The 25,062-nt window shown below is 35.3% G+C and overlaps 2 protein-coding genes across 2 annotated transcripts; one reads left to right on the top strand and one right to left on the bottom strand.

The window, feature by feature from the left end:
• Positions 1-18,630: 18,630 nt before the first annotated feature.
• LOC149940293 (nose resistant to fluoxetine protein 6-like) lies at positions 18,631-19,351 on the bottom strand. The gene is made up of 3 exons (XM_090179208.1): positions 19,280-19,351; positions 18,882-19,211; positions 18,631-18,819 (listed from the first exon to the last, which is right to left on the bottom strand). The coding sequence occupies exons 1-3, from the start codon at positions 19,349-19,351 to the stop codon at positions 18,631-18,633; spliced, it is 591 nt and encodes a 196-aa protein (XP_090035334.1).
• Positions 19,352-21,872: 2,521 nt separating this feature from the next.
• Positions 21,873-22,684, top strand: LOC149940294 (uncharacterized). Its single transcript, XM_090179210.1, has 4 exons — positions 21,873-21,981; positions 22,034-22,294; positions 22,349-22,514; positions 22,575-22,684. The coding sequence occupies exons 1-4, from the start codon at positions 21,873-21,875 to the stop codon at positions 22,591-22,593; spliced, it is 555 nt and encodes a 184-aa protein (XP_090035336.1). The 3' UTR covers positions 22,594-22,684.
• The last annotated feature ends 2,378 nt before the right edge of the window (positions 22,685-25,062 follow it).

Genomic DNA, 25,062 nt, shown 5'->3' on the forward strand with positions numbered 1-25,062 from the left:
GTATTTAATACTTTTAATGGGAAAATCTCTTGCGTGATGTCTAGTGATGTAAGTCGGGTAAATACCCAGTGGGTAGGGTATTTTTAAATAGGTATTTACCCGGGTATTTACCCCATGCACGGGTAAATACCCAAAACTAGGGTTTTTATGATTAGGGCGTTAGTTAGTATCGGGTCGAGTGGAGCTATCTGTTATCCTCCTTGTCTACATCTTTTGCTTGGTTTGGGCTTATTAGGTAGGGCAATTTGGGCAAACTACATTTTTAAAAGCAGTTTTATATTAGTCAATTTTATTTCTAGCCTGGGAGTTATTCAAAGATAAAAATAAAGGTGTTACTTTCATATATATTGCTGTAAGGAATACAAACATTCTAATGTCAACAAAATGACAAAGTATATCAGGAAATGTTTTAATGGCCCACATGAAATGAATAAAATCCTTAATTGCTCATGTTACTGTTAGTGTTAAGCCTGGTAATAAAATAGTCATGATGAGGAGTCTGAGGAGAGCCAGGGGCAGCAGAGACTGAACTTTCAAGCGATCATCCAGATTATGAATAAATAATATTTAATAGTTATCTCATATGTAATGTTACTGTGTTAAATTTGCAAAAAAGGTAAAAAAACAATTAATATTTAATATGAGCATAACTTGATGTGTTTGTGGGTTTTTCAATTACCGTATTCTTAATTGAATAAATTAAAAATTATTTAAAGAAGAAATTAAAGGTGTTTATAAACACCTGGGTATTTATGTATTTTGGGTATTTACCCGGGTAAGTACCTAAGGTATTTACCCTGCGTTATAAATACCCGGGTATTTTACATGATGTCATTTATGATTTTATTGACAAAGATTTAGTAATTAGTAAGAATACTTGCTTACATTAATTAAATCATTATAATTGACCCAAATTTTTTAATTTTAAAGGTGCTGTACGAGTAAACATTTGCTACATAAAAGCCCAGGAAACGGATATTGAAGAGATCATTAAAGAATGGTTGAAACAAGCGACCAATAGAATTTAAAGCTCGAGCAAGGGCAAAGGTAAAAAACAAAACAAAACCTTAAACGCTGAACCACAAGTAGAAAACAACAAGAACAATGAGGATTGCGAAAAGTAATTAATCATCTTGTTAAAATCTTGAATTTCATTTGACAAAATCGCATGTAAAGTTTATTTGGCTAAGTTTTAATCAAAGGAAAACTGATTCGTTCATAATTGTACCACTATTCCACTACAATAAATTTTTTATTATACGATTTTTCGTTATGAATTTGGTTGTTTGAACTTGTTTCTTAAACAGTAGAAAAATATTAATAAGGCCTTATTGTATCGTTTATTTTCGATGTCAAATAATCACCGCAAAATATTTGTCACCAACTATTAGACAAGTGTTTGATTGGTGTTGAGGAAGTGTAAGTAGGGTGTTGAGGAAGTGTACGTGGGGTGTTGAGGAAGTGTACGTGGGGTGTTGCGGAAGTGTATAATAAGTGTTTGGGTGGTGTTATTTAAGTGTAAGGTTGGTGTTCGAAGGGTGTTATTGTAGTGTTAACAAGTGTAACACTGGTGGTTAAAAGGTGTTAAGATAGTGTAAAGTCAGTATTTGAAAGGTGTTGTATAGGTATTTTTATTCGTGTTGTATGGTGTTGAGGAAGTGTAAGTAGAGTGTTGAGGAAGTGTAAGAAGGGTGTTGAGGAAGTGTATAATAAGTATTACGGTGGTGTTATTTAAGTGTAAGGTCGGTGTTCGAATAGTACTTAAGAATAGTTATTTAATGCAATAATTTTGCTTTGGGCCCATTCGACCGAAATCCAATTCGTTGGAAAACGATTTAACATTGAGTTCCAATCGATCGAAAATACCCCAATTGTGCGGTTTACAGCCCAATTTTACACCTTTATATATATTTTTTTAGTACATCGAATTAAGGTTTTTTTTTATAGATATATATAAGTCACGGATGTATCCAACGGTGCCTACGCGCCTTCAGCGCGCGTGTATAACCTAACCTTTGCGGGCTCCGCGCGCTTACCTAACCTAACCTAACCTAACCTAACCTAATCCGAACTAATCTAATCTAAAACGTTTTTCGCGTACCCTGCTATATCTCGGGGCAGAAGTAAAAAACAAAACAGTAAACTTGAACAGTAAAAAAGTTATTTTAATTTTTATTTAACGATATACATCTTTTCGGTCCGTTGAAACCTTTTCCCTTTTGTTGCTATAAAAAACGTATGTTAAATTTCGGTCGGTTGGTCCTTTTTTTTCGGGCCGTGAGTTTTCGATCCGTTGGACCCCTTCGATCGGTTGGTCTTCGGCCCATCGGACCTACGCCGTCTGATCATTATAGGTAATAACAAAAGTGAAATAATTTCTAAAAAGTGTGACACTCCCTGTACTTGCCTATGCTAAAGGTTTAATGAACATTCGACTCGAGATCGACCACATATCAATGGAAAAACGGGAAATATCAGGGAAATCGGTTTGCCTATGGTTGTATGAACCCTGCGTCAGTTTTAGGCAGTGATGGGCATTTTTCAAAATTTCGTGATAGCTCTCACTCCACCTCATTCCCGTTTCTAAAATTTTAAACTCAAACTCATCTCCTCTAACCACCGTAAACTAATTTTGTATCTCATCTCCTCTCATCGAATTTCGCTAATTAATCTAACCTCGCGCACACTCCCGCTAGTTTTGTTGAAAAATCTGATCTCATCTCACACTCTTTTCCGTTTATGGAAGTCGTAAAATCCCTCCTTTCAATCTCCTCTCTCTGAAACACGTACTTTGTGAAACTCCTCTCACCTCCTCTCAGATTTTCACCCTGTTCTCACAGGGGTAGAAGAACGACCATCACTGGCCGGTGACCACATGCATTAGATTTACTGTCTTTAACTTATTTATAGCCTTCTAACGTCAGCATATTATGTGCTCTTGTTCATATTTAATTACCACTTCAAAAGAAGTTATGGTTTCACTTAAATTAATTTAACTATAAGATTTGAACTTTATTTCATAAAAGTAGGTACATTGGTCCCAGTGGCGTAGCTAGACATTTTGCCGGCCCCTTAATACATAGAAATAGTTTTCAAAGATTTTCAAAGTATTGACCGTCGCTTCAGTTACCATGAAGTGAAAAGTGTCGCCCGGGGCGGGCCGCCCCATTTGCTACGCTACTGATTGGTCCATGAAAATTGTGTTAGACTGTCCGGGAAAACCTGGAAAAGTCGGGGAATTTTAAAATGAAAACTTTGTGGCAACCCGGATTAACATTTAGAGGGAATAATCTTTTCTTGTATAATAAGTCCTTTCTTTGAATGCGGGCTGACTCTGCTACTAAACATAAATTATTGAGGGCAAGGTTTAACTAATTTTCTTTTCAATATTATAGAAACTAAGATGCATCGCAAAGATAAATCCAGAGAATCCGAAAGAGGTTATAAACGTAAAGATCCTTGTTTTGATAAACAAAATATTCCAATATGATTGGATTTGAATTAAAAGTAAAATACTGTAGTAATTTTGAGAAATTGGCTCATGAATAAATGATTTTTTCGAAATTGTATCCAATATTTTGTAATATTTGCAGAATTTAGGTTCTTTATCACAACGAAATGTCCGTTTTTCAAAAGAAGTTTCCTTAAAAAAACGAATTCAAAGTATTTCAGAAAATCTGGGCTAAGTGTTTTCTACCGAAATTATCTGTAATGTTTACAGAATTCCGTTTTTTGCAACACATAAGACGTACTACAGAACTGTATGCCAAATTTACAGAAGTACGTTTTATATAAACACAAGTTGTTAAGTTAATAAAACAAAACATTCTTTAATATGTTCAGAACAATGACTTTTTTAAAAAAAAGTTACATTTTTATTTAACATATTTGTTCTGTGAAATTTACAATAAAAATATCTGTAATTTTTACATAATTAATCTGTAAGTGAAAATTTGGTTTTTATCTGTTAAAAAATCAGTTTGTTACTGTAAAACTTTATTTCGGAAATGTCTGTAAAGAAATCAGAACATTTCTGGAATGATTGTTTGCCAGATATTTTCTGTAATTCATACAATATAAATTTCTCTCAGTGTACGCACTTTTAACCTTGGGCAAATTTGCACAAAGATTTCAGTGTTCAAAGTTGGCTGAAATTGGTGTAACCATAGTTACACGGAAACCAACCATTGTAAGAATGGATTCTGACCATTGTTGCTCTGAAAAACCACCGTATTCGGAAAGAATTCCGACCATTGTGGCTCGGAAACCAACCATATTAGTAATGGATCCCGAATATAGTTGAACGGAAACCAACCATATTAGGAATGGATCCCGAATATAGTTGAACGGAAACCAACCATATTAGGAATGGATCCCGAATATAGTTGCACGGAAACTCACCATTGTAGGAAAGGATTCTAACCATAGTTGCACGGAAACTCACCATTGTAGGAAAGGATTCTAACCATAGTTGCACGGAAACTCACCATTGTAGGAAAGGATTCCGACCATAGATGATCGGAAACCAACCATATTAGGAATGGATCTCAACCATGGTTGCACAGAAACCCTCCATATTCGGAATGGATTTCGACCATAGTTGCACGGAAACCCGTCATTGTGGGAAAGGATTCCAACCATCTTAGAAAAGGATTCCGACCAACGTAAGCATAAGTCTCTTATTATAAATAACCACATTAGCTAATGACTAGATGCTTTTTATTTAGCTCAATTTATTTACGATATTGGTTACACCGACAGAAATTTTTTCCGCGCTAATATTATAGATAACTTTTTGAATATATTCCATTGTTTTCTGTAGATTTGCATGATATTCAATTTGGAAAGTGTAGAATCCGGAAATTAACGAAGTTACCGCATCAGGAACATGTTTGACATCGAACGATACATCTTAAATTTCAACAGTCACATTGGCGCTTAAAACATCAGTGTTTGAAAAGACCATTAGCGGCGTTGGCGTTTTTGGAAAGGGGGTAACCACTAGGTTTTATAGTGTACACCGGACTACAGATTACTTGGTACTACAGAAATATTACTTGTACTACACGTATAACTGAATATTGATTGTATTACCATTTATTACACCATACTGCCATATATTACACATTGTATTACACGGTACTACGCGGAATTACACGGTATTACGCCGTATTACAGCTACTACACAGTATTACAGCTACTGCACAGTATTACACTATACTACAATTTCTGAAAGGAATTTAACGGTATTACGCAGTAGAATGTATTTATTTATACCTAGGGATAATGTCTACGTCGAGACGTTTTTTAGCGTTTCTCTCAATCCACCCGTTGGTCTCCCCAGTACGCTACGCCGCCTAAAATAAATCCAAAAGTCCTGGTATTTCATTGGTGGGTAATATTTACGTCACTCGACGCACGGCCAACTTTGATCACGCGCTGTTCGTGCTACAGCGGCCAACCAATTCGTTGAAGTTTCTATGTTAATCTAGGAGCAAAAGATATGTGTATGATTTGAGCGCCCCTAGCGGAATATTATTTTTAGAATAGTTTTTGCATTGAAGCCAATATACAAACGAGGGTGGCGCTGAACTCCTACAGGTTATAGTACAGTTTATAGGGGGAAATTTTTTGCTCACGGAATTTCGACGAATGGGTTCGCCGCTGTAGCGCGAGAGATCAAAGTTGGCCGTGCTCGACGCGATGGAATCAAACGCGGTCTCGGCTGGTGACGTTTGCTTTGCCCCCACTCCACGCGAAGGCAGGTAAGGCGTTCAACGTGCCCGCCGATTATAGCGACATAATCATTCTTCCTAATATAAATAATTACATTCTTGGTAATACCAGAAATAAATAATGTAAAACAAGATGGCACAGCCAAAATAGTAGCCTTCTCCTAAGACCTAATGTTACCACTAGCGTTATTTAAAATAACATTTAATCGAATATCGAAATAGCAATGATAGCAACCTATACGCCGAAATTCCCAATCGGGGAGAGAAATACCCCTTTGATTTAAATCCGCGGCTCAGCACTTGCATAGATAGGTAGAGATAATTAATATCTATCAAATGACGCCTGAAAAGGACTCCGAGAGCGACCCCGAGCCTCGGATTAACCCGATGAAATAACATTAATTAAAACTTACTGAGTTTACAGCACACATTGCTGCGATCGGACGATACGACGATACCTTCGCTCGACATACGCTCTCAGTTTCTTTGAAGATAAACAACGAGAAAAAGCCTCGGAAAAAGCGCTAACCGAGGAATTAAAGCGAGCAAACCATCGGAGTGAACTACCGTCGGGAACTAATCCATTCCCATTTCTAATTTTTCCATAAAATGGGGGATGATGGGTTGTTGTCTCAGTTGTTGTCGGAACTTGTTGTACGCGTAAACCGAGGCATAAACAACGTCATACCATCGGCTCGACCATCGGTGATTTTCCCGATCGGGCTATGCGAGTAAACGTCGTCGTCCCCCACGCACCATTCCCTCTTCACTTCCGCCTGGAATTCCACCTTCGCCCTTGCCTCAGAGTTCCACTCGTTCCCTCCTATGTTCCCTCTGTCTTTCCTAAATCGAATTTGAATAGTATTTTCCCCTATATTTACAATATTACACAAAATCATTTGGTAATACATGAGTTTGAAATATTATGCAATAATGCACTATATAATACTACATCTTAATAGACAACGTACTACACTTACTACGCGCATTATATTACGTGATATTACACAGTATTACATGGTATTACAAGGTAAGTCACCGTATAACACAATAATTCACCATATTACAAAGTAATTTGTAGTATTTATTCGTAATACAAATAGAAGTGTACACCTACTACACGAAGTGGTTACCCCCTCGGACTTAGGCCTAAGGTGGTGCCTTGGGTATTAGCCTAGCTGATTATTATTATTATTTATCATTTGTTAGCAGATGTAGATGTCAGTTTGGTAGATGGAGGAAAAATCTTCAAAATTGTGATGTCAACGTTCATTAATACTAAAGAAATTTAAAAAAGGAAGAAATCACCAAAATGAGGTTTACCACAAAATTCGGTTCAAAAGAGAAATTAAAGAAAAAAATTGAAAAAGAAATTCTGGCCAAACACAACATTGTTTTATAAACATGTAAGTGGAGTACTCAGTTCCTAAAGCTAAGTTGATTAATTAGTTCCTAACACTATCCTGTGATATTTACTATGGGCAATCCTGTGATAGATAGTTGGATGAAATTTTTTTATGTATTGACAAATAAACTGAAGGTATTTAGTTAAAAAATTCAATTTTAATGTCTAATAGAGTACCTGGTACTCTCTTAAAAGTATGATTGAAAGATTTAATATGGCTAGCCATATCATTCAGTATTCGCACCCTTAGCTTCCTTTAAAGCTATTCTTCCCTCCTGAAGATTTTGCAACACTTTTGCTGTCCTGGAATACTGGTAGAGTCTTGGTTGTGACCCAGCTCTGCATGCCGCCCTTTGTTTACTGAAATATTGCTCCAGCGGTTCCTGGTTCAAGTGAGTTGTCAGGACAAACTTTGCACCTTTATCTAACATGAAAGGTATCACTTCCAGCATGACATTTGTTAAAAGTAATACAAATACAGTATAGATTACACTTTGACCTGGAAATATGTTATCAATTAAAACTTGTTAGACAAAATTGTTGTATTAAAAATTTCTTTTCAACGGGACTTCGAAAAAAGATTTCTAAATACATCAATGCTAGAACATGTTAAATACTTGTTTGACGCAATCCAAAAAGGGTTTCTCGAGACAACAACATTTTATTTTTGGTAAGTCTTGAGACTACCTGACTTTCAACATAATTCTCCCATTCGTCCAAGTAAGAAAGAAATTCGTTTTTAAGCCACTGAAAATGATTTGGGATGTTAGTAGCGGACCAAAGAGTACAAATTTTCAAATTTTGCATATTTACTTTGAGTCTTGGATCATCAGCCTTTCGGAATGGGTGAAGATTGGGATTTTTGGAATGAACACCCTCTAGAAGATAAAATCAAACCACTTATTAAATAATTCTAAAAAGCGGACAGTCTCCAGATATTCACTGGGAAATTCCTGTTTGATGCAATTAGCTACACTTTGACTAATAACTTGTGTATCCAGCTTGACTTTCATTTTATTTTCGACTCTGATATGGTCCGCAGTTAATTTGTGTAGCTCCATATCCAATTTGAAAACTTTTTTAATAGTGTCCCATACAAGGTTCTCGCCATTTATGTTCATTAGTCTGTATTTGCAATCGTCAGTACTATGTAGTAGGCAGTTTCTAACGGTCTTTATCAGGTGCGGCACATCAAATAGAGAAAAAGGTATCTCTGCTCTGTTGTGAATGGGTTTTTGCACTTAAAATAATTTCCCCCCTCTCCTCCGTTCAACACAAAACACTTTCGGTTTGTTGCGGCATCGTCTCCGACTACCCACAAAATCTTTATTCCACATAACTCCAACTTGCAGATGGCTTCGAAAATGAGTGAATCCAGGGCTTCTGCTGTCAGTGACCTGCAGCAAAGTGCGCAAAGAGATATTGATATGATGTTGTGATTCAACGGAACATAAACTGTAGCACATGCGATGCTAGAGGCTTCTCTTTATATGTTTCTGATTCCAATGCCATAAACTTATCTTGAGTATCGTTTAATTTTAAAACCCAACCATTTCGCCGCTCTCGACCCGGTACACCACATCATCATAGATTTTAATCTCATCAACGACTAAAGTGAAATATTCTTGATGAGATTCATTTCTGAGTTTTTTTAAGTCGCTTTGAATTTTTTGGAACACATTTGCGTGAAACCCAGGTTTACCACCAATATCACTAGCATTTCTCATTAAAGTGCTCTTAGAGAGTAGTTTCAGAATCCCAGATTTGTCCAAAGCCCTGTACAAGCTAGGTGATTTTTAGTGCAAAAATAAGCACCATTGCACTACTAAGGGGTGCCAACGTCTGCCATGTTTTTTCTTCCGCAACATCTGAGTTGAGTCTTCAAAAACATTGTTTGGAAATCTGCTTTCTTTTCTTGTCCTTCTAAATTTTTCTCCAGAATGTTCATTAAAAATTCATGGTTGTTTTCTTCTACATCTGCAGAATGTTTTTAGATTATCTTTTCAATCTTAGCTTTTAAACGCTTAAGCTTTGTAGTGAGTTTTGATTGGATGGTTTTGGACTCATTCAATTCTGCTACCAACTCAAATTTGCTCAAATTGTGGAAGCGTTTTCCAGGGTTTGATTTGGACTTTTTTCTACAAATAACCACTCGAAAACTAGACCTTTGCTTGGTGCAGTAAAAGCACCGGTCCCTGCTAGTATTTTTTACCATCAGACAACATCTCTCGCTGTGGACTGCCCCTGTTAAGGAATCCTTGAAACCAGCTTTTGTACTGCGATGGTCAAATAAATCAACGAATTTAGCCTTTGGACTGCCGGTACAACGTTTCCAACTTGAGAGAGTGAAAATGGCTTTTCTCAGTAGCTCAATAGAATTAATTTGCATTGGCAAGTCTTTGGTTAAGTCTTCGTTCAACACTTTTCCTTCAACTTCATAGCGAGCCATGAAATTGTCTACCCCAATGTTTATAGCATACATTGTACAACCAGTGGCTTCATTTATTTTTAAGATCTTTGCATTTTCTGGGAAGAAAGTTGCATTCCAGCCGAAAGGAAAACATAGTGTTCGAAGTGCTGTTTGTAGATCATCAGGTTCCTTTGACAAGAGAGAGAGGAGTAATTTAGAGACTGATAAACAAAATGGTGATAAATAGTACAGCACCTTATATATTTCCTCATCATTTGAACAAAAGTTGGTAGCTTGACCCAAATTCACCCCAGATTGATCCTTTATTAAAAACATAAAATTTGGAATAAGTAAAGAGTCTAAAAACAAGAAACATTTTATATAGCACTCGAATACTTTGAGAATGACTGATGCCTTAATTTGTTCTTCAGGTTTGTTATTGCATATCTTCAGCGGAGTACTACAAATTGGTGGTTGATTCACACTTGATATTATGGCAGTCTGAGATTCATTCTTAGAAAATAAATTATTTTCATCAGTGTAATAGAACCTTAATAACTTCAGCTCTATTTCAAGAAAGGAGCTCACCATTGACAGGGAAATTGAATCTTCTCCTATAGACAAGTCACCTTCACCCGGTATAACTGGTCTAATTTTTACCGCTTCCTGAAATTTAATTTTCGAATTTTAATTTTACTGCCTAGTTGTGGTTTTTCAACTTCTATGTTTTCCAACACATCTAATTGTAAGCCAATTGTGACTTTAGGAGTAGGGTCCAATAAATTTCTGGGTGACTTAAGTATAGAAATATATTCCTAGCATTTGGGAAGATTGTTAGTTTTAAATTTTAGAAAACAAATAACTAAGCCTTCACAGCTTAATACTTACAGATGGCTGATGAATTGGGTCTGGAAAATGTGTAGTTGGGCCATTTCCCCCAACAAAATGTTTGGAACACAAATAAGTGTTGCGGTTTACACTCTCAATAGGATAGTCTTCCCTGCCTAACCATGCTATCCATTTTTTGCATTTATCGAAATTAGTTTTGGCTTTAGGGAAGGGTAAGAAAAACACCCCATGTATGTAGTCTTTTTCTAAATAGCGAGAATCACTGCTACATTTCTTATACACGCATATTTTAGTTCTCATTTTTCCCTTTCAACATACACATTAACTTACTAATACTATAATAAAATAATAACTAATACTATTCTAAAATAATAACAATATTCATACTTATTTAACGATATAATACACGTTTAAGGCTTCCTTTGTTAACAAGAATCCGAAAATTCAAATGGCAGAGACGCTAAAAGCACAAAAACGTTAAAAATATATCCCGACAGATGGCGAAATTTCAAAAATCGTTATCCGGTTTATGACGTTTGAATCACCAGGATAAAAAATATTTGCCTGGCAACGCTGCTAAACGCGTTAACACTTTTTTATGGGGTCTTTATAGGGAAATGTTATAGAACCGGACCGTCCCTGTTGTTAATTAGTCCATGGTGACATTACCTCCAAACAGCTTTTCTACACTAGCAACAGCGTTGCCAGATTTCCAAAATCTATTTATTATTCCAAAGACTATTTATTATAATTTTCAGTCCAAATTATAGTACCCAAATTTTTTGGCGGGAAATTAAAATTTTAAATACAACGTAAGAGACAAATTAAAAACAAGGTATTATGTTTCAAATTATTTTTATATTTTATATAATTAAACTGATTACCTATTTTACACGCAGTCCTTATGCATATTGGGATTGCGATACACAATCAAACGATACGCCAATCGATTAGAGATAGAATACCGTCGTCGCCATTGTTAATTATTTTTAAATGGGCCGCAAAGATGTTGATCATTTGCCCAATTTAGTGGAACCCCACGTTTCTTTGCTATTCAAATTTAAACCAACTTTGCGCTACTACTCGTGAATCGTTTACTTTATAAAATGAAACGATACGTCAATCGATCGGGAATATTAAACCCTAGCTGCAAGTGCTAACAATTTTGAAATCGAAGTACAAGAAGTTGGTCATTTGTACTTTTCAATGGGGTGCAATCCAAATTTTATTGAATTAAAAATTTCCCGCATTTCTCTATGATGAGAACTTTCGAGCGCAAATTTTTGGACAATGTGAATGTTTTTTACTGTGATTATTTACTATGTTGGAGACTTTCTGGAAATACAGGTGCTAATTTTGATACAGGGTGAATGTTTTATATCGGGCTGTGATTATATATTATGTTGGACACTTTTTGGTGCTATGTTTGCTACAGGGGGAAGTTTTACGTCAGACTGTATTCGTAACACATCAGCGGGATTGTGTGTACCGAATTGTCCGTGACATCTTTTGAAAATTAATTTGGTTAATACAAAATTTATACCAGCAAAAATGAAACGTAGGAGTCTGATTGAGAAATGACCTTGGTAGCTCATTTATATTTGTTCAGCTTGCTCACTAGTACCCAACTTTGGTAGCTCATTTATATTTGTTTAGTTTTGCTCACTAGCGAACAGATTTGGTAGCTCATTTATATTTGTTCAGCTTTGCTCACTAGTACCCAACTTTGGTAACTCATTTTTATTTGTTTAGTTTTGTTCACTAGCGAACAGATTTGGTAGCTCATTTATATTTGTTCAGCTTTGAACAGTTACGGCCAACTTTGGTAGCTCAATTATATCTGTTTAGTTCTACTCAGTAGAGCTCAGATTTGGTAGCGCATTTATATTTGTTTAGTTTTGCTTACTAAAGCACAGATTTGGTAGCTCATTTATATTTGTTCAGCTTTGTACAGCAGCGCCCAACTTTGGTAGCTCATTTAGATTTCTTTAGTTTTGCTCACTAGAGCACCGTTTCGGTAGCTTATTTATAATTGTTCAGATTTGGACAGTAGCGCTCAACTTTAGTAGCTCTGTTATATTTGTTTAGTTTTGCTCACTAGCGCCAGTTTTGATAGCTCATTTATATTTGTTCAGTTTTGCTCACCAACGCCCAACTTTGATATCTCATTTTTATTGACCTTTGATCGAAATTTGGAAATAAGTTTGTATCTTTTGTCATATATGTGCAACTTTGGCCGGTTATTTATTTTCCTGCCACTTCGGATTTTACCGTTCAATCATGCCATGATTATTTTTTCAATTTTCGTCGAAAAAGTACAACCTTGGTACGTTTCGTGCAACTTAGATCGGATGTACGCAAATTTAGCCAGTATTTGTATGATGTATGCAGATTTGTTCCCTAGCGTGCAAACTTGGAATGGCGTTTTATGAATTGTGCATAGTTGGTCAAAAGCTTGCAAAATTGGTTTACCTCAGGTCGGTTTTTACACACAATCCTAAGGATTTGTGTGTATTAGTCTCACGTACAGTGTAGCCGATGCCGATGCCGCCGTGTCGCGCATATCTCTTCAACGGTTAGGGCTAGAAGAGTCAATGATATCGAATGTACATACATCGCCATTGATAGCCTTTCATAAAGTTTTGAAATCGAAGCACAAGAAGTTGGGCATTTGCCCAATTTACCGTTTTCGGTAGTTTGGCTTTGTGTGGTTGATATATTGTTAAAAATTAAGTCCGGTAACGTTAAAAAAAATATTATTGGATAGGTTAGGATTCATTTGAACTACCACGTCGGTTATATCAGTAAATATTAAATTTAAGTATTGTTATCGGGGTTATTTACGGGACCCCAATGTTCGTGGTTTTATATTTCCGCCTGAAAGTCGACATAACGTTCCTTAATTTAAGTACGATTTTCATGAAAGTTATATTTTTGAATAGCTGTGGTTTCCATATATCATAGAATTGCAATTTCGTTGCTTAATTTTAATTCAAAATAAGGTTTTTGGACAACGTATAAGTACCCCCATCAACTTCCAACATTGGAAATACGTGTGGTTATAGAGACTTTACGCGAATTTCTCTCTGGCATTTTCCAAGGCTGTTCTAATATGACCCAAAGTAACAAATAAGTGTGACACTTATCGGAGTAATACGCGATGCTTACAACGTATGACCTGAAGTAACAAATAAGTGTGACACTTATCGGAGTAATACGCGATGCTTACAACGTGTGACCTGAAGTAACAAATAAGTGTGCCACTTATCGGAGGCCGTTCTAATATGACCAAAAGTAACAAATAAGTGTGACACTTATATTTCCGCCTGAAAGTCGGCATAACGTTCCTTAATTTAAGTCCGATTTTCATGAACGTTATATTTTTGAATAGCTGTGGTTTACATATAACCAAGAGTTGCAAATACGTTCCTTAATTTTAATTCTAAGTAAGGTTTTTTGGGCAGCGTATACGGAGCCACGCCATTTCCAACATTGTAAATCCGCGTGTTTATAGAGGTCTACGCGCCCGTTTCCCTCTGGTGTTTTTCAAGGCCGTTCAGAGTGCGCCGCGCTTTCCACGTATGACCAAAAGTAACAATTAAGGATGACACTGATCGACCTAGTCTTCGGCGTATGACCAGAAGTAACAATTAAGGATGACACTGATCGACCTAGTCTTCGGCGTATGACCAGAAGTAATAAGTGTGATCAGAAGTAACAAATAAGTATGAAACTGACGAACTAGTCTTTGCCTAAGGTGGTGCCTTGGGTATTAGCCTAGCTGATTATTACTATTATTACTATTATTATTATTAACCAGAAGAAATGAGTGTGACACTCAACGGCTGACTAGTAGTAACAAATAGGTGTGATCAGAAGTAAACAATAAGAGTGACTCTGATCGAAGGAATCTTCGATGCTTTCAAAGTATGACTAGAAGTAACAAATAAGTGTAAATATGTATATATGTGTGACCGTAGATATATTTTGGTTGTGATACCGGAGTTGCAGGTTGCTGTGAATAGCTCAAACAAACTTAACACATTAGAAGGATTGTGTGTATTCTGACCGTCGTACATCTTGTTTCTAACAGTGCAGTTCTACTCCATATAAACAATCTCAAATTCATCCTAAAGAAAATCAGTCAAATCGTTACAAAAACCAATGGAGTTACTGCAGAGCTCGATATTTTAAAATGCGACGATCTCTTTATTAAGACATCCTCTTCGTGCTAAACAGACGCGCTGAGCAATCTATCCAAGCTGGGGAAATTTCCATGTGACTGGTACCATAACGGGTATGCAAATTAACATTCAAAACAGAGGGATAATTTAAAATGTCGACTTATCATTCATCGGCAGACATTTATCAAGACCTGCTGGAAATTAAATACAATGTTTCCAAAGCGAGAAGCGTCGGTGAATATAGCTATCAGAATTAACGATGTCACCTTCACCAGTGGTCAAGTTATTTTCCCGTCGCTTTGATGTGACCAAATTTTAACGTAGCTCTGTAGAATCTGCCAACTTTCGCAGACTTAGACATATCATCCATCGTTGTTCCAATTTTTCCTTATGTGATATATCTGTCAAACAGCGTACAAATACCGAATAATGCCCAAACTCTCCCTTTTGTGTAAATTGTAGGGTTTACCAAAACTTGTCCGGCAAAGATAACTGAACTTCAGATACTGCGTATTCATTCCCAGAACAACTCAATCAAAACAAAAGCCAACAAAATCTATCATTAATTAATTAATCTAAGTCACTTTACTTATATGGGTCTCATTTTCCCCCGTTGGCTACTACCACTCCTAGCAGCATTTCTGCAAATACCACTAACCCACCTAATAGCATTATTTCCAACCGCTTCACTGAACAACCTTTTTAAAAAATTGAACACATTCTTACTGTGCTATACCAATTCTTAACAAATATCGATATAGATCTTTTGTTAGGAGCAATTATCCACAGCACAAATCAGTTCCTCAAAACCGCATTTACTGAGGATATTCTCAAATCTATGGTCGTAAATGTGCCTATGGAATAAAAGCAATGATAATATACAGACTCCAATCTTATAGTGGAACATCTGCCGTGTAAATTTGTAATGGAAATATTTCGTCTTTAATAGATCATCTACCCCATCGCGGTCGCCCTCTTAAAACCAAGTTAACAAGAAAGCACACTAACAACTTCAACCTCGAAATTAACGATATTTTCAGAACAAATAGAGTGTAATCCCTCATTGTCCATCGCTCCCTCAAGGCTGGTTTTCACTAGGGCAAAAACGCCACGACTGTGAACGTCGACCTGAATCCAGAATGTTTGCGTCGACTCTCGCCGTTGTGGCGTTTTTGTCCTAGTGAAAACCAGCCCTTACCCATATGAAACCGCGCGCGATGCGAACAAGGTATTTCCATCTACGTCTCGCTCATGTCCTCTACTCGGATCTAGCAGGCAATACAATACCAAAATACTTGAAAAACAAAAGCTAATTATACCACTTAATTTCCTGCATCTAACAAATAACATTTTAAAAATACACACAAATTTGCAGAAAAATATTTTAACACATTTTTTTTAAGGTAAAAAACTCATAAATTATTATAAACACTACTAATATAAATTGAAAAATTAACATTGTTTTTACAACACTTGACATCGTTTTCTCACAGACGTACCATCTAGTATTCTAATTACCTGATGCGATGTTTCAACTGTCACAATTTCTAAGCGGCGATTAAAGTGCTGCCCTAACTTATGACCGTGAAACATTGAAATTGAAATTGACAGTCAATAGATCAGAAAATAATACAATCTATTGATTGAGATAATTCATTTATTAGATATGCCAGCGTAAATACAAGCTAATACAATTAATGAATTAGCTCTTTTTTCAAAAATAATTTCTCTAGATTTAAGGTAAATTAAAAATAATATCAAAAGCATTCAAGATAAAGTTAGCCAATGTATTTATCACATGGCAAAATTAACAAGTAAAATTCGTGCTTTGTTTATTTGGGTAGGACCAATTAGGACAAGTTTGGTTTTAAAAAAACGCCATAATATGTTACAGAGTTTTAATTTCTATATTTACCTGGAAAGTCTAACGAACAAAATGATTCGGAATCAAACGAGTGTAAGTACTGTTCCAGTCATTATTTTCAAATCACTCAAAGACAATTGAATTCAACTTGTAAGTTTCAGATAAATTTAAACTTTAAATTTGAAACTTAATTGAAATTATAAATTTCATTCATTTTTACAAATTAAATGATTGTTTATAATTATACAAATACGAATAAAACCAATTATTATTGTAATATGAATAAATAATTTACATTCGAAATTAAAATGGAAATAAATGGGATATTTCTTATATATTTATGCAGTTATCTTAAAACGTTTCCGGTGGTTTTTTTTGGCTTCTGGCGATATGTACAGGGAATGTAGTTTACTAAATCATTAAAATCGATTTATTTAAAAAGATATTAAATAGCACAACTATTTTTCAACTTAAGTATATTTTTATTACTCTGACAAAAACTAAAACTTAATTTCAACAATTAAAAGGCCTGGATATCAGGGAAATGCATAATGCTGTTGTTTTGTGATACCGTGTATATCATAAGGAAGACTTAAAGGTTTTAACCTGTAATTACTACTTTGTTTACCCAAACTATTTAATAATAATATAAAATGTGTTTCTTTAAAAATAATAACAAAAAATAGGGGTATAAAATTTACTTATCTGCATTACGAGCGCAAGTTGATAAGTGCTTTACTTGCACGCGAGTTTTGCGCGTCGGCTGGATTTTGAAGGATGTTGCGACTGCAGCGCGTACTTTCTAATTTCAAGAGCTATAGGTTAGTGACGTAGACCAAACATTATCACATGGCCTCCCGTATTTTATAGAAACACCTATTACAATTGTGCGAGATACTTTAATATCAGGTCCTTTCAGAACCATTGTTACCAAAATTAAATGAACCCAAGTTATCAGACTGCTATACTCCCCATGTTGGAGGCGTTTTCCTTATGAAGTTATATTTTTACCTCGAATTTAAAATTTTACGTGCTCCTAGGCCAACAAAAAAGTTTTTGTTTTAGAACATTTTTTAGCATAGAAGTAGCTATACCCACAATTTCAAAGCGCAATGTATCTTATCTAAAGACGGGGATGGAAATTAGCTTTTATTTGACTCGATTTTGTAATCATTTTCATAAGGAAAACGCCCTCCGATTCGGACCGCTATTTCGATAACTTCGGTTCATTTACTTCTGTTGTTACCCAATGGTTCAAGAACTTGATGAGAGGCCGTTTACACGATATAAAAATGCACTACAACAAACTTTATCGAACCCACATTGCCAAATCATTCGTAATTTTGAGCTTAAAAAAATCAAGAATGAATTTTACTTCTTTGTAAAAATAACTCAGATGAGACGAATCAGGCTCGAGTTTATAACCGAACGAAGGTGAAGAAGAAATAAAAATCGATTGCCTGCTGGCAGATGGTAAGGTGAATTTTCAGCAACGCTTAAATTTATCGTAACAATCAATTTATCACAAGGTAACTATAGCGAGGTGTTTATCTCCGATTTGGTCCAAATTCGGGGGGGGGGGGGGTAGACCTTCGTGTAACTTGAAACTCGCTTAAGGTAAAAGTTACATTGAGTTTTAATTAAGGTAATTAGTTCAATATGAGTAAAATTGAGTACATATGAGGAAAATTGCGTAGATTGAGGAATTTAAGTAAAATTGGGTTAATAAAACAAAATTGGTAAATATGAGTAAAAGTGGTTAGATATGAATAGCATTTGGTAGATATGAGTAAAATTGGGTATATATGAGTAAATTTGGGTATATATGAATACCATTTGGTAGATATGAGTAAAATTGGGTATATATGAATCCCATTTGGTAGATATGAGTAAAATTGGGTATATATGAGTAAAATTGGGTATATATGAGTAAAATTGGGTATATATGAGTAAAATTGGGTATATATGAGTGAAATTGGGTATATATAAGTAAAATTTTGTGAATATGAGTAAAATTAGGTAAATTTTGGTGAACGCCATTGAAATTATAAAAATTAAACAAATTCAAAGGAATTGTAAATATTTCAAACATTTTGGGTATAATTAAGAAAAGTTGCGTTAGATCCATAAAAATCTGGAGAAATTGGCTAAATTTTATCGATGTTCAGATCCTGGGACCTGTTCTAAAACTTTGTATCGTAAGCTCCGTTCTTTTCCGCGTAACAATCGCTGGTCGCTTTCTCGTCAACAACTGGCTTTTCTTTTAAACTAATTAAAATTTTCTCCAAATTAAGAAACGGTCCTTCAACAGCCAAAGATGCCCAGAACGCCACCAGATAAGAAACCACAATCAATCCCAAAATCGAGACAACCTGTAACAAATATTTTCTTTTAACTACTGATTAGATTGATTTAACTTAGGAGTGCAACTTACGGCCAAATAACCAGTGAAGATAATCATATTTCTGCCCATATTAAAAAAAGCGATTACAACCATTAAATGGGTGAGATAAACCGCGTAAGTCAGTCGGCCGAGAGGCACGAATGGCTTCCAGGAGAGAAACGAGTTGATGACTCCGCCGTTTCCGGTGGCGCAAGCTACGACGAGCCAGGCCAAGCCAGCAGCCCAGACAGTTCGGTGAATGGCCATGTAGAGGACGCTGGCTGCGTTGGCGTAGGAGCTTCCCCCGCTCCACTCGTAGGTCCCGAACAGGACGGACACGTTGCAAACCGCTGTCAAGCACCAAAGAATGACTTTCGTTTTCTGTTCAACATGGAATGGCAATTACACTACGGAAAACTAAAATAACAGTTCATGCCATTATATTTTACCGTATTAAATTGAAAGGTCGTTTTTCTGGTCAAGAAATAACCGACGTATATTCCAACGCAGTAAGGACCCATTCGGCAATATGGTTTGAAATATATATCATAAATATAGCGTTCAGCTTCCTTAAACCTATAGCAAAGAGTAACTTGTAATTCTGAACGTTATTATTTGTTTTGAAGAAATATTTGAATATGACAAATCCGAGGATAAAGAATTTTTCGAGAAAAACAGAATATTCATAAATTCAATTAGTGTACTTACAAGGAGACTACCCGAGGTGTTACACACCGATTTTGTTCAAACTCGGGGCATTTTTAGACCTTCATGTAACTTGAAAAATCCTAATGGGATTTTATTCAATGGGCAACGAAAAATGTTTTTGACAACTTAAAATTAAAATTTTCCCATTGAAAATAACATGGGATTTTGACCGATTCCCTGTGAAACATTTTACAAAATTGAAAAAAAAAAATAAAATACCAAAATTATAAAAAAAAATTGATAAAAATCAATTTTTTAATGGTTTTTCACAGGGAAACCGGTCAAAATCCCATGTTATTTTATGTTGTCAAAAACATTTTTCGTTGCCATGGCAAAACCGTTGCCCATTGAATAAAATCCCTTTAGGATTTTTCAAGTTACATGAAGGTCTACCAATCCCCCGGGTTTGAACAAAATTGGTGTGTAACACCTTGGGTAGTCTCCTTGTTAGTGTCTAAATGAAAACAGATTTAACAATTTTGAGTAATATTTTCTTGAACAGTTTTTTCTTTTTTTGAAATAAACTGATAATAATTTTAATTTTTTAATGATTCCCAGAACGTGGTACACAAGCGATTCAGACACCGAGAAATCTTTTTGGGAGGAGAGGCTCTTGCAAAATAGTTTTTGTGAGTTATGAACAGGCCCATATAGAACTAGTCCATATTTTTAAATTAAGACCTTGCTTGATTTCACTACGTTCATTGGCTGAGACATTCGGACGTAGTGTTGGACAGAGGATCTTGCGAATTTAAACCTTCAGGTTTTTGGCCAGATTTCATATATTTTTGTAGTTCCAGAACTATTACTCTGCCACCCCACCTTAACCACTATTCCATCCCGGTAGATTTATAGTTAAAATTATACTATACTAAACAAACGTGTAGGGGTAAATTGTATGACTTTAGATTCTCAAAGTACGCTAACCATTTTACAATTTCTTACCTGGCACGTCTTGTAGTATTTCAATAATAATATTGAATATTCAAATTATTCAGCTAAATAAAAGTAATATTGAATATGTATTCAAATTATTCAGCTAAATAAATATTGGGGGAGTTATGACAAGCTTTTCTTATTACATGATAATGTATATTAAAGGGTTAATTCCATATATAATAATAATATGTTTCTTTTTCATATGTAGACCTTAAAATTATCATTCCAAAAATGTATTTATATCAAATATTCATATTAATTATCAAATTTGAATTTAATTTATAAAATCAATAATTTTGTCGACGAGCCACCTTCAGGACGTTTTACGAAGCACCTATGCCGAGTCAAACTACGGGCGTTTCTCGTGAAGAGAAAAAAAAGGGATAGAAGATTTATTCCAAATGGTAGTTATACTTCTGTTTTTCTTGAGCTATTTCCGTTTCCACATTCCCCTGTTTTTGACCAGAGTTTTCTCGCGTTATTTCAACTAAAAAAACGTTGTCGCTTTTATTTATTGACACGGAACAGATTTCCACAAAAATATTCAAACTCAAACAATTCCTCCTAAAATTTTGGGATTTTACAAGGACAGAGTAACTCAGGTTGCCGTAAGATTAAAAAACACAGGTTAGTATTTATTTTAGGGTATGCATATAAAATAGGTACTAATTATTGGTTAAATTAAACCAATAGCTTGTCAAGTAATCATACCTATGTGTGATAAAGGTTGTCAAACAGATTTTTACTCTCCAATATCAAGCGTAAATTGTAGCGAAGAAGTTAAACAGATTTTAAGTGAAGAAATTTTTTCGAATTCCTATGTCTTATTACGTGCATAGACTGATAAGTCTACGTTATATAGATAGGAATGCTAATGTTAAAAAAGTGTTGATTGTTTTCGGCGGTGGCGCTATCTATCGGTCAGACCTGATCAACTTTTATAGAGCTTGTCACTGCTACACATATTTTAAATGAAAGAAGCTTAAAATCTAGGATAGACTTACATTTATATGTATTAATATGCCTAAACAATTAGTCCTTTTTTGAAAAAATTTCAACATAATCGAAAAACTTATTTTATTGTAAAAAAAAACTAATAATTTCCAGAGCTAGACAGTATAGGGGCGCTGGCATCGCGGCGAACGATTCGCCGTATTCGACATTACTATCTACATAGCGTAGCTTTATTAGTCTATGGATACGTGCTTGTTTTGATTACTGGAAGTCGGCTGACTCCAGTGTACTTCCAGGGGTTTATTCATAAACTGTGTAGAATCGTATAGATTTCTCTACATATTTTATTTTAAATTTTGATAGAGCAATGAAGTAAAAAATAGTGTGGCTATGGAATTGGAGGGATTAACTCGTGGCTTAAAATATCTGGTGGAAAATGAGATGGATATTGAATCTATAGTTACAGACCGCCATGTTCAAGTCCGTTATTTTTTAAAGAAGAATTATCCCAATATAAGCCACCTTTTTGATTGTTGGCATATGGGTAAATGTAAGTTTAATTTTTTCCTAAATTCTACTTCGTAGTATTCTCATTTAAATAGTTTCACCTTTAAAACAAAAAATTAATACTGCGGCCAAAATCAAGAACTTTTCGGAACTTAATCAGTGGAACAAAAGCATTCAAAATCATATGTACTGGAGTGCAACATCAAGTGATGGAGTTGCGCAATTGATTCAAGCGAAATATTTATCAGTGTTGCGTCATGTCACAAATAATCATTCTGGACACGGTGAACCATTTTCCAAATGCATACACGGTAACGTTGAAACAGATGGCAAACAGAGAAATTGGCTTATTCCAGGTACGGATAGATAATTAATTTTCCGGTACTGATTATTAAAAACAATTTTTTTAGGAACTCCTGTTTTTGAAAAAATTTCAAAAATTGTCAATGGATACAAAAAGGATATACTTCAAATATCACCTGAAACACAAACATCAAGTGTAAAAGCTTACAATTCAGTTGTTATTCATTTTGCGCCAAAGAATACACATAATTCATATCTCGGAATGCAGGCCAGGTAATCAAAAATCAATTTTTGTGGAAACTCTGAAAACTTAATTACTTTTCTAAATTGCAGAATGTTATTAGCAGCGTAACATTACAATGAAATCTCTGAGAAAGTTTAAGCTACAAAAGCAGATGGCAGTCTCAAATGGAATGTTTATTTTCCTAAAGCCAATAAGGGGGAATATTTCGTCAAACCAATTATGGATGTATCGACATATGGTGAGATGGGCGTCTAATTTTGAAAGTAATTAAATAATGTTACAATTTTTATGTGGACAAGCTCTTTGTTAAATTAATTGAAAAGTCCTCCAAATCATATGAAGATGCTCGCAGAGAATCATTTGAAAGCAAACCATCTGATCCAAAACCATTAGCCTCTCAATTTAAACATCCGGACAAACAAGAAGCTGTGAAGGCGTACCAGGGTGCAAGAAGATTCGCAAAATAGATTTGCTGACTCTTCAGTTTTGAAAGATATTAAATTTTTGTTATTTAAATTATAAAATATTATTTTCATTTAAAATTTGCACATTTTTAATAAATTAGTCAAATTGATTGTATAACAAAAATAACTCATCATTATTTACAATCTTTCGTTGTGGTATTTTCACCAATATTAGTTTTCACACAAAATAAATCTTCTGAATCAACTAAAATAAAGTCTGGTTCACTCATGAATCTCTATCATATCTTTGATTTTCAAAGTAGTTGGGAGTAAAATTAAAATACTCTGAGTATTTAAATTTGAACTATTAAGGTACATTGCCTTCTCTGTATCCATGGTAAGCATCTGATGGAAATTCTCAACGAACCCTGTTTACGACGCAGCTAGGTATGGGTCTTCGTACTCTACGTCCTAATTTTCTGTATACCCATCGTATAAAAAGTCTGTATACAATATATCTGTAGGTTCTATCAATACATTTAAATAATAAATTATTACATCGCGTTGAGATTATATATTATGGTTACTGACTTGTTTACATTGTTTGGATCTGGTTCAAAATTATTTTCCGCAAACTCGTCTCGTAAAATTTCCAAGATATTTCGCCTTAAAATATCTTCTAATGTTTCCACTTCAATAATGCGTTGATTACGAGGGGCTGATCACTCCGCGTAATCGGTGTACAGAGCCGTACCTTTGACTGTACTAATGGGATTACGCGTAATCTTTGAAGTCCCTGCCTTTGGCAGTGGTAATCTAAGCGTAATCCGGTGTACAGATTTTCTAAGAGTGGTTAGTCCCTCGATTGATTATCACCAATCTTGGCCATCATTTTTGGATTTGGTGGATATTCTCGACAAAAAAACTTTCTTCAATCGTAGGCATTACGAAGCAGTTTTCACAATTACACCTGTTATGTAGACTGAATTAGTTCAATAGTGCAAATGAAGTATAAAAATCAGCGTTCTGAGAATCTCAAATTATAAATTTACAAGAGTATTAAAACTGGAGATTTCTGGTAACAAGCTTTAAGGTAACTCTAATTTAAATATTGAGAAATGTAAAATCTCACCAGTTTGAATTGTTCAAAGGATGTTGTACATCGACTAATACTTGTGCAATTCCCTGATTTTCATCACCATGATTATATTGTTGTTCTTCAGGGACAAGTGGTTCAAATTGATATAATTCCAAATACTTCCTCGGCTTCGTTACCCGAATCAGAACTATCAGATTCTCCACTAAACCCAACTCCATCTTCATCGTCCATTTCAGGTTCATAAATTGCAAATGCCTCAACTGAATCATTATAGCTTATTTCCGGATAAGAAGATTCTGAGCTAGAATCACTATCTGACATTTTAAACGCTGATTTACAAACGAGCGGCACTTAAGCCTTTGCACTATAAACAGAATAGCAGACAGACAACCAATAGTCGAACATGGGAAAATTCTCCGGTTCTCTTACAATTTCGGTGAAAGCAAATGAAATATTTTAAAAACCGTAAATACTATTTTAAATTGAAACGTGACGAAGCGTTCTATAGTTTAGGTCTAAATCGTTTTGTTAATACATTTTTAGATATAGCGGAGACACGAAACCACGGAAACAAACAGGTTCTGTTTGGACGCAATTCAAAATTTTTATAAAATATTGTGGTTGGGGCTAAGGTTTATCCTCATCAACTCGACGACGGTTAGGCACTGAGACTTATTTATAGCCCTAGATTTATAGTTTTATTGTATGTTTGTCGTATGCGCCTGGTCTTTCCAATGGTATATTGCTTGTCTCTCTACTCCTAGACAGGGCCGTGCAGAGGTATATTGGGGCCCGGGGCAAAATTACTCGCGGGCCCCTTCGATTTGCACCCCCCCTTGAGCCCTGAAAACTTCCCCCAAGTTATCTTGATTTGCACCCCCCCCCTTAAGCTTCTTCGATGGGCCCTACAGCTACGGGCCCTGGGGATTTTGCCCCCCTGCCTCCCCCTCTGCACGGCCCTGCTCCTAGTGGTTGAGAAGATACAAGGGGCTGAAATCGGCCCTTAGTTGCTTCAGGATAATACTAGCTCAAGTTAGTCACTTTCCCGGACCTTGCTATGGAGACAACCGTCCC

This window comes from Leiobunum rupestre, chromosome 6, assembly GCF_980474605.1.
Source record: "Leiobunum rupestre chromosome 6, qqLeiRupe1.1.hap1, whole genome shotgun sequence".
NCBI lineage: Eukaryota > Metazoa > Arthropoda > Arachnida > Opiliones > Sclerosomatidae > Leiobunum > Leiobunum rupestre.

Excerpts from the sequence above, each read along its gene's own strand:
- LOC149940293 (XM_090179208.1), bottom strand. The coding sequence starts at position 19,351 with ATGGGTCCTTACTGCGTTGGAATATACGTCGGTTATTTCTTGACCAGA. Across the intron at positions 19,212-19,279 it reads CGACCTTTCAATTTAATACG|AAAACGAAAGTCATTCTTTG; the intron begins GTAAAATATAAT and ends CATGTTGAACAG. Across the intron at positions 18,820-18,881 it reads TCTTCACTGGTTATTTGGCC|GTTGTCTCGATTTTGGGATT; the intron begins GTAAGTTGCACT and ends TATTTGTTACAG.
- LOC149940294 (XM_090179210.1), top strand. The coding sequence starts at position 21,873 with ATGGATATTGAATCTATAGTTACAGACCGCCATGTTCAAGTCCGTTAT. Across the intron at positions 21,982-22,033 it reads TTGTTGGCATATGGGTAAAT|TTTCACCTTTAAAACAAAAA; the intron begins GTAAGTTTAATT and ends TCATTTAAATAG. Across the intron at positions 22,295-22,348 it reads GAGAAATTGGCTTATTCCAG|GAACTCCTGTTTTTGAAAAA; the intron begins GTACGGATAGAT and ends CAATTTTTTTAG.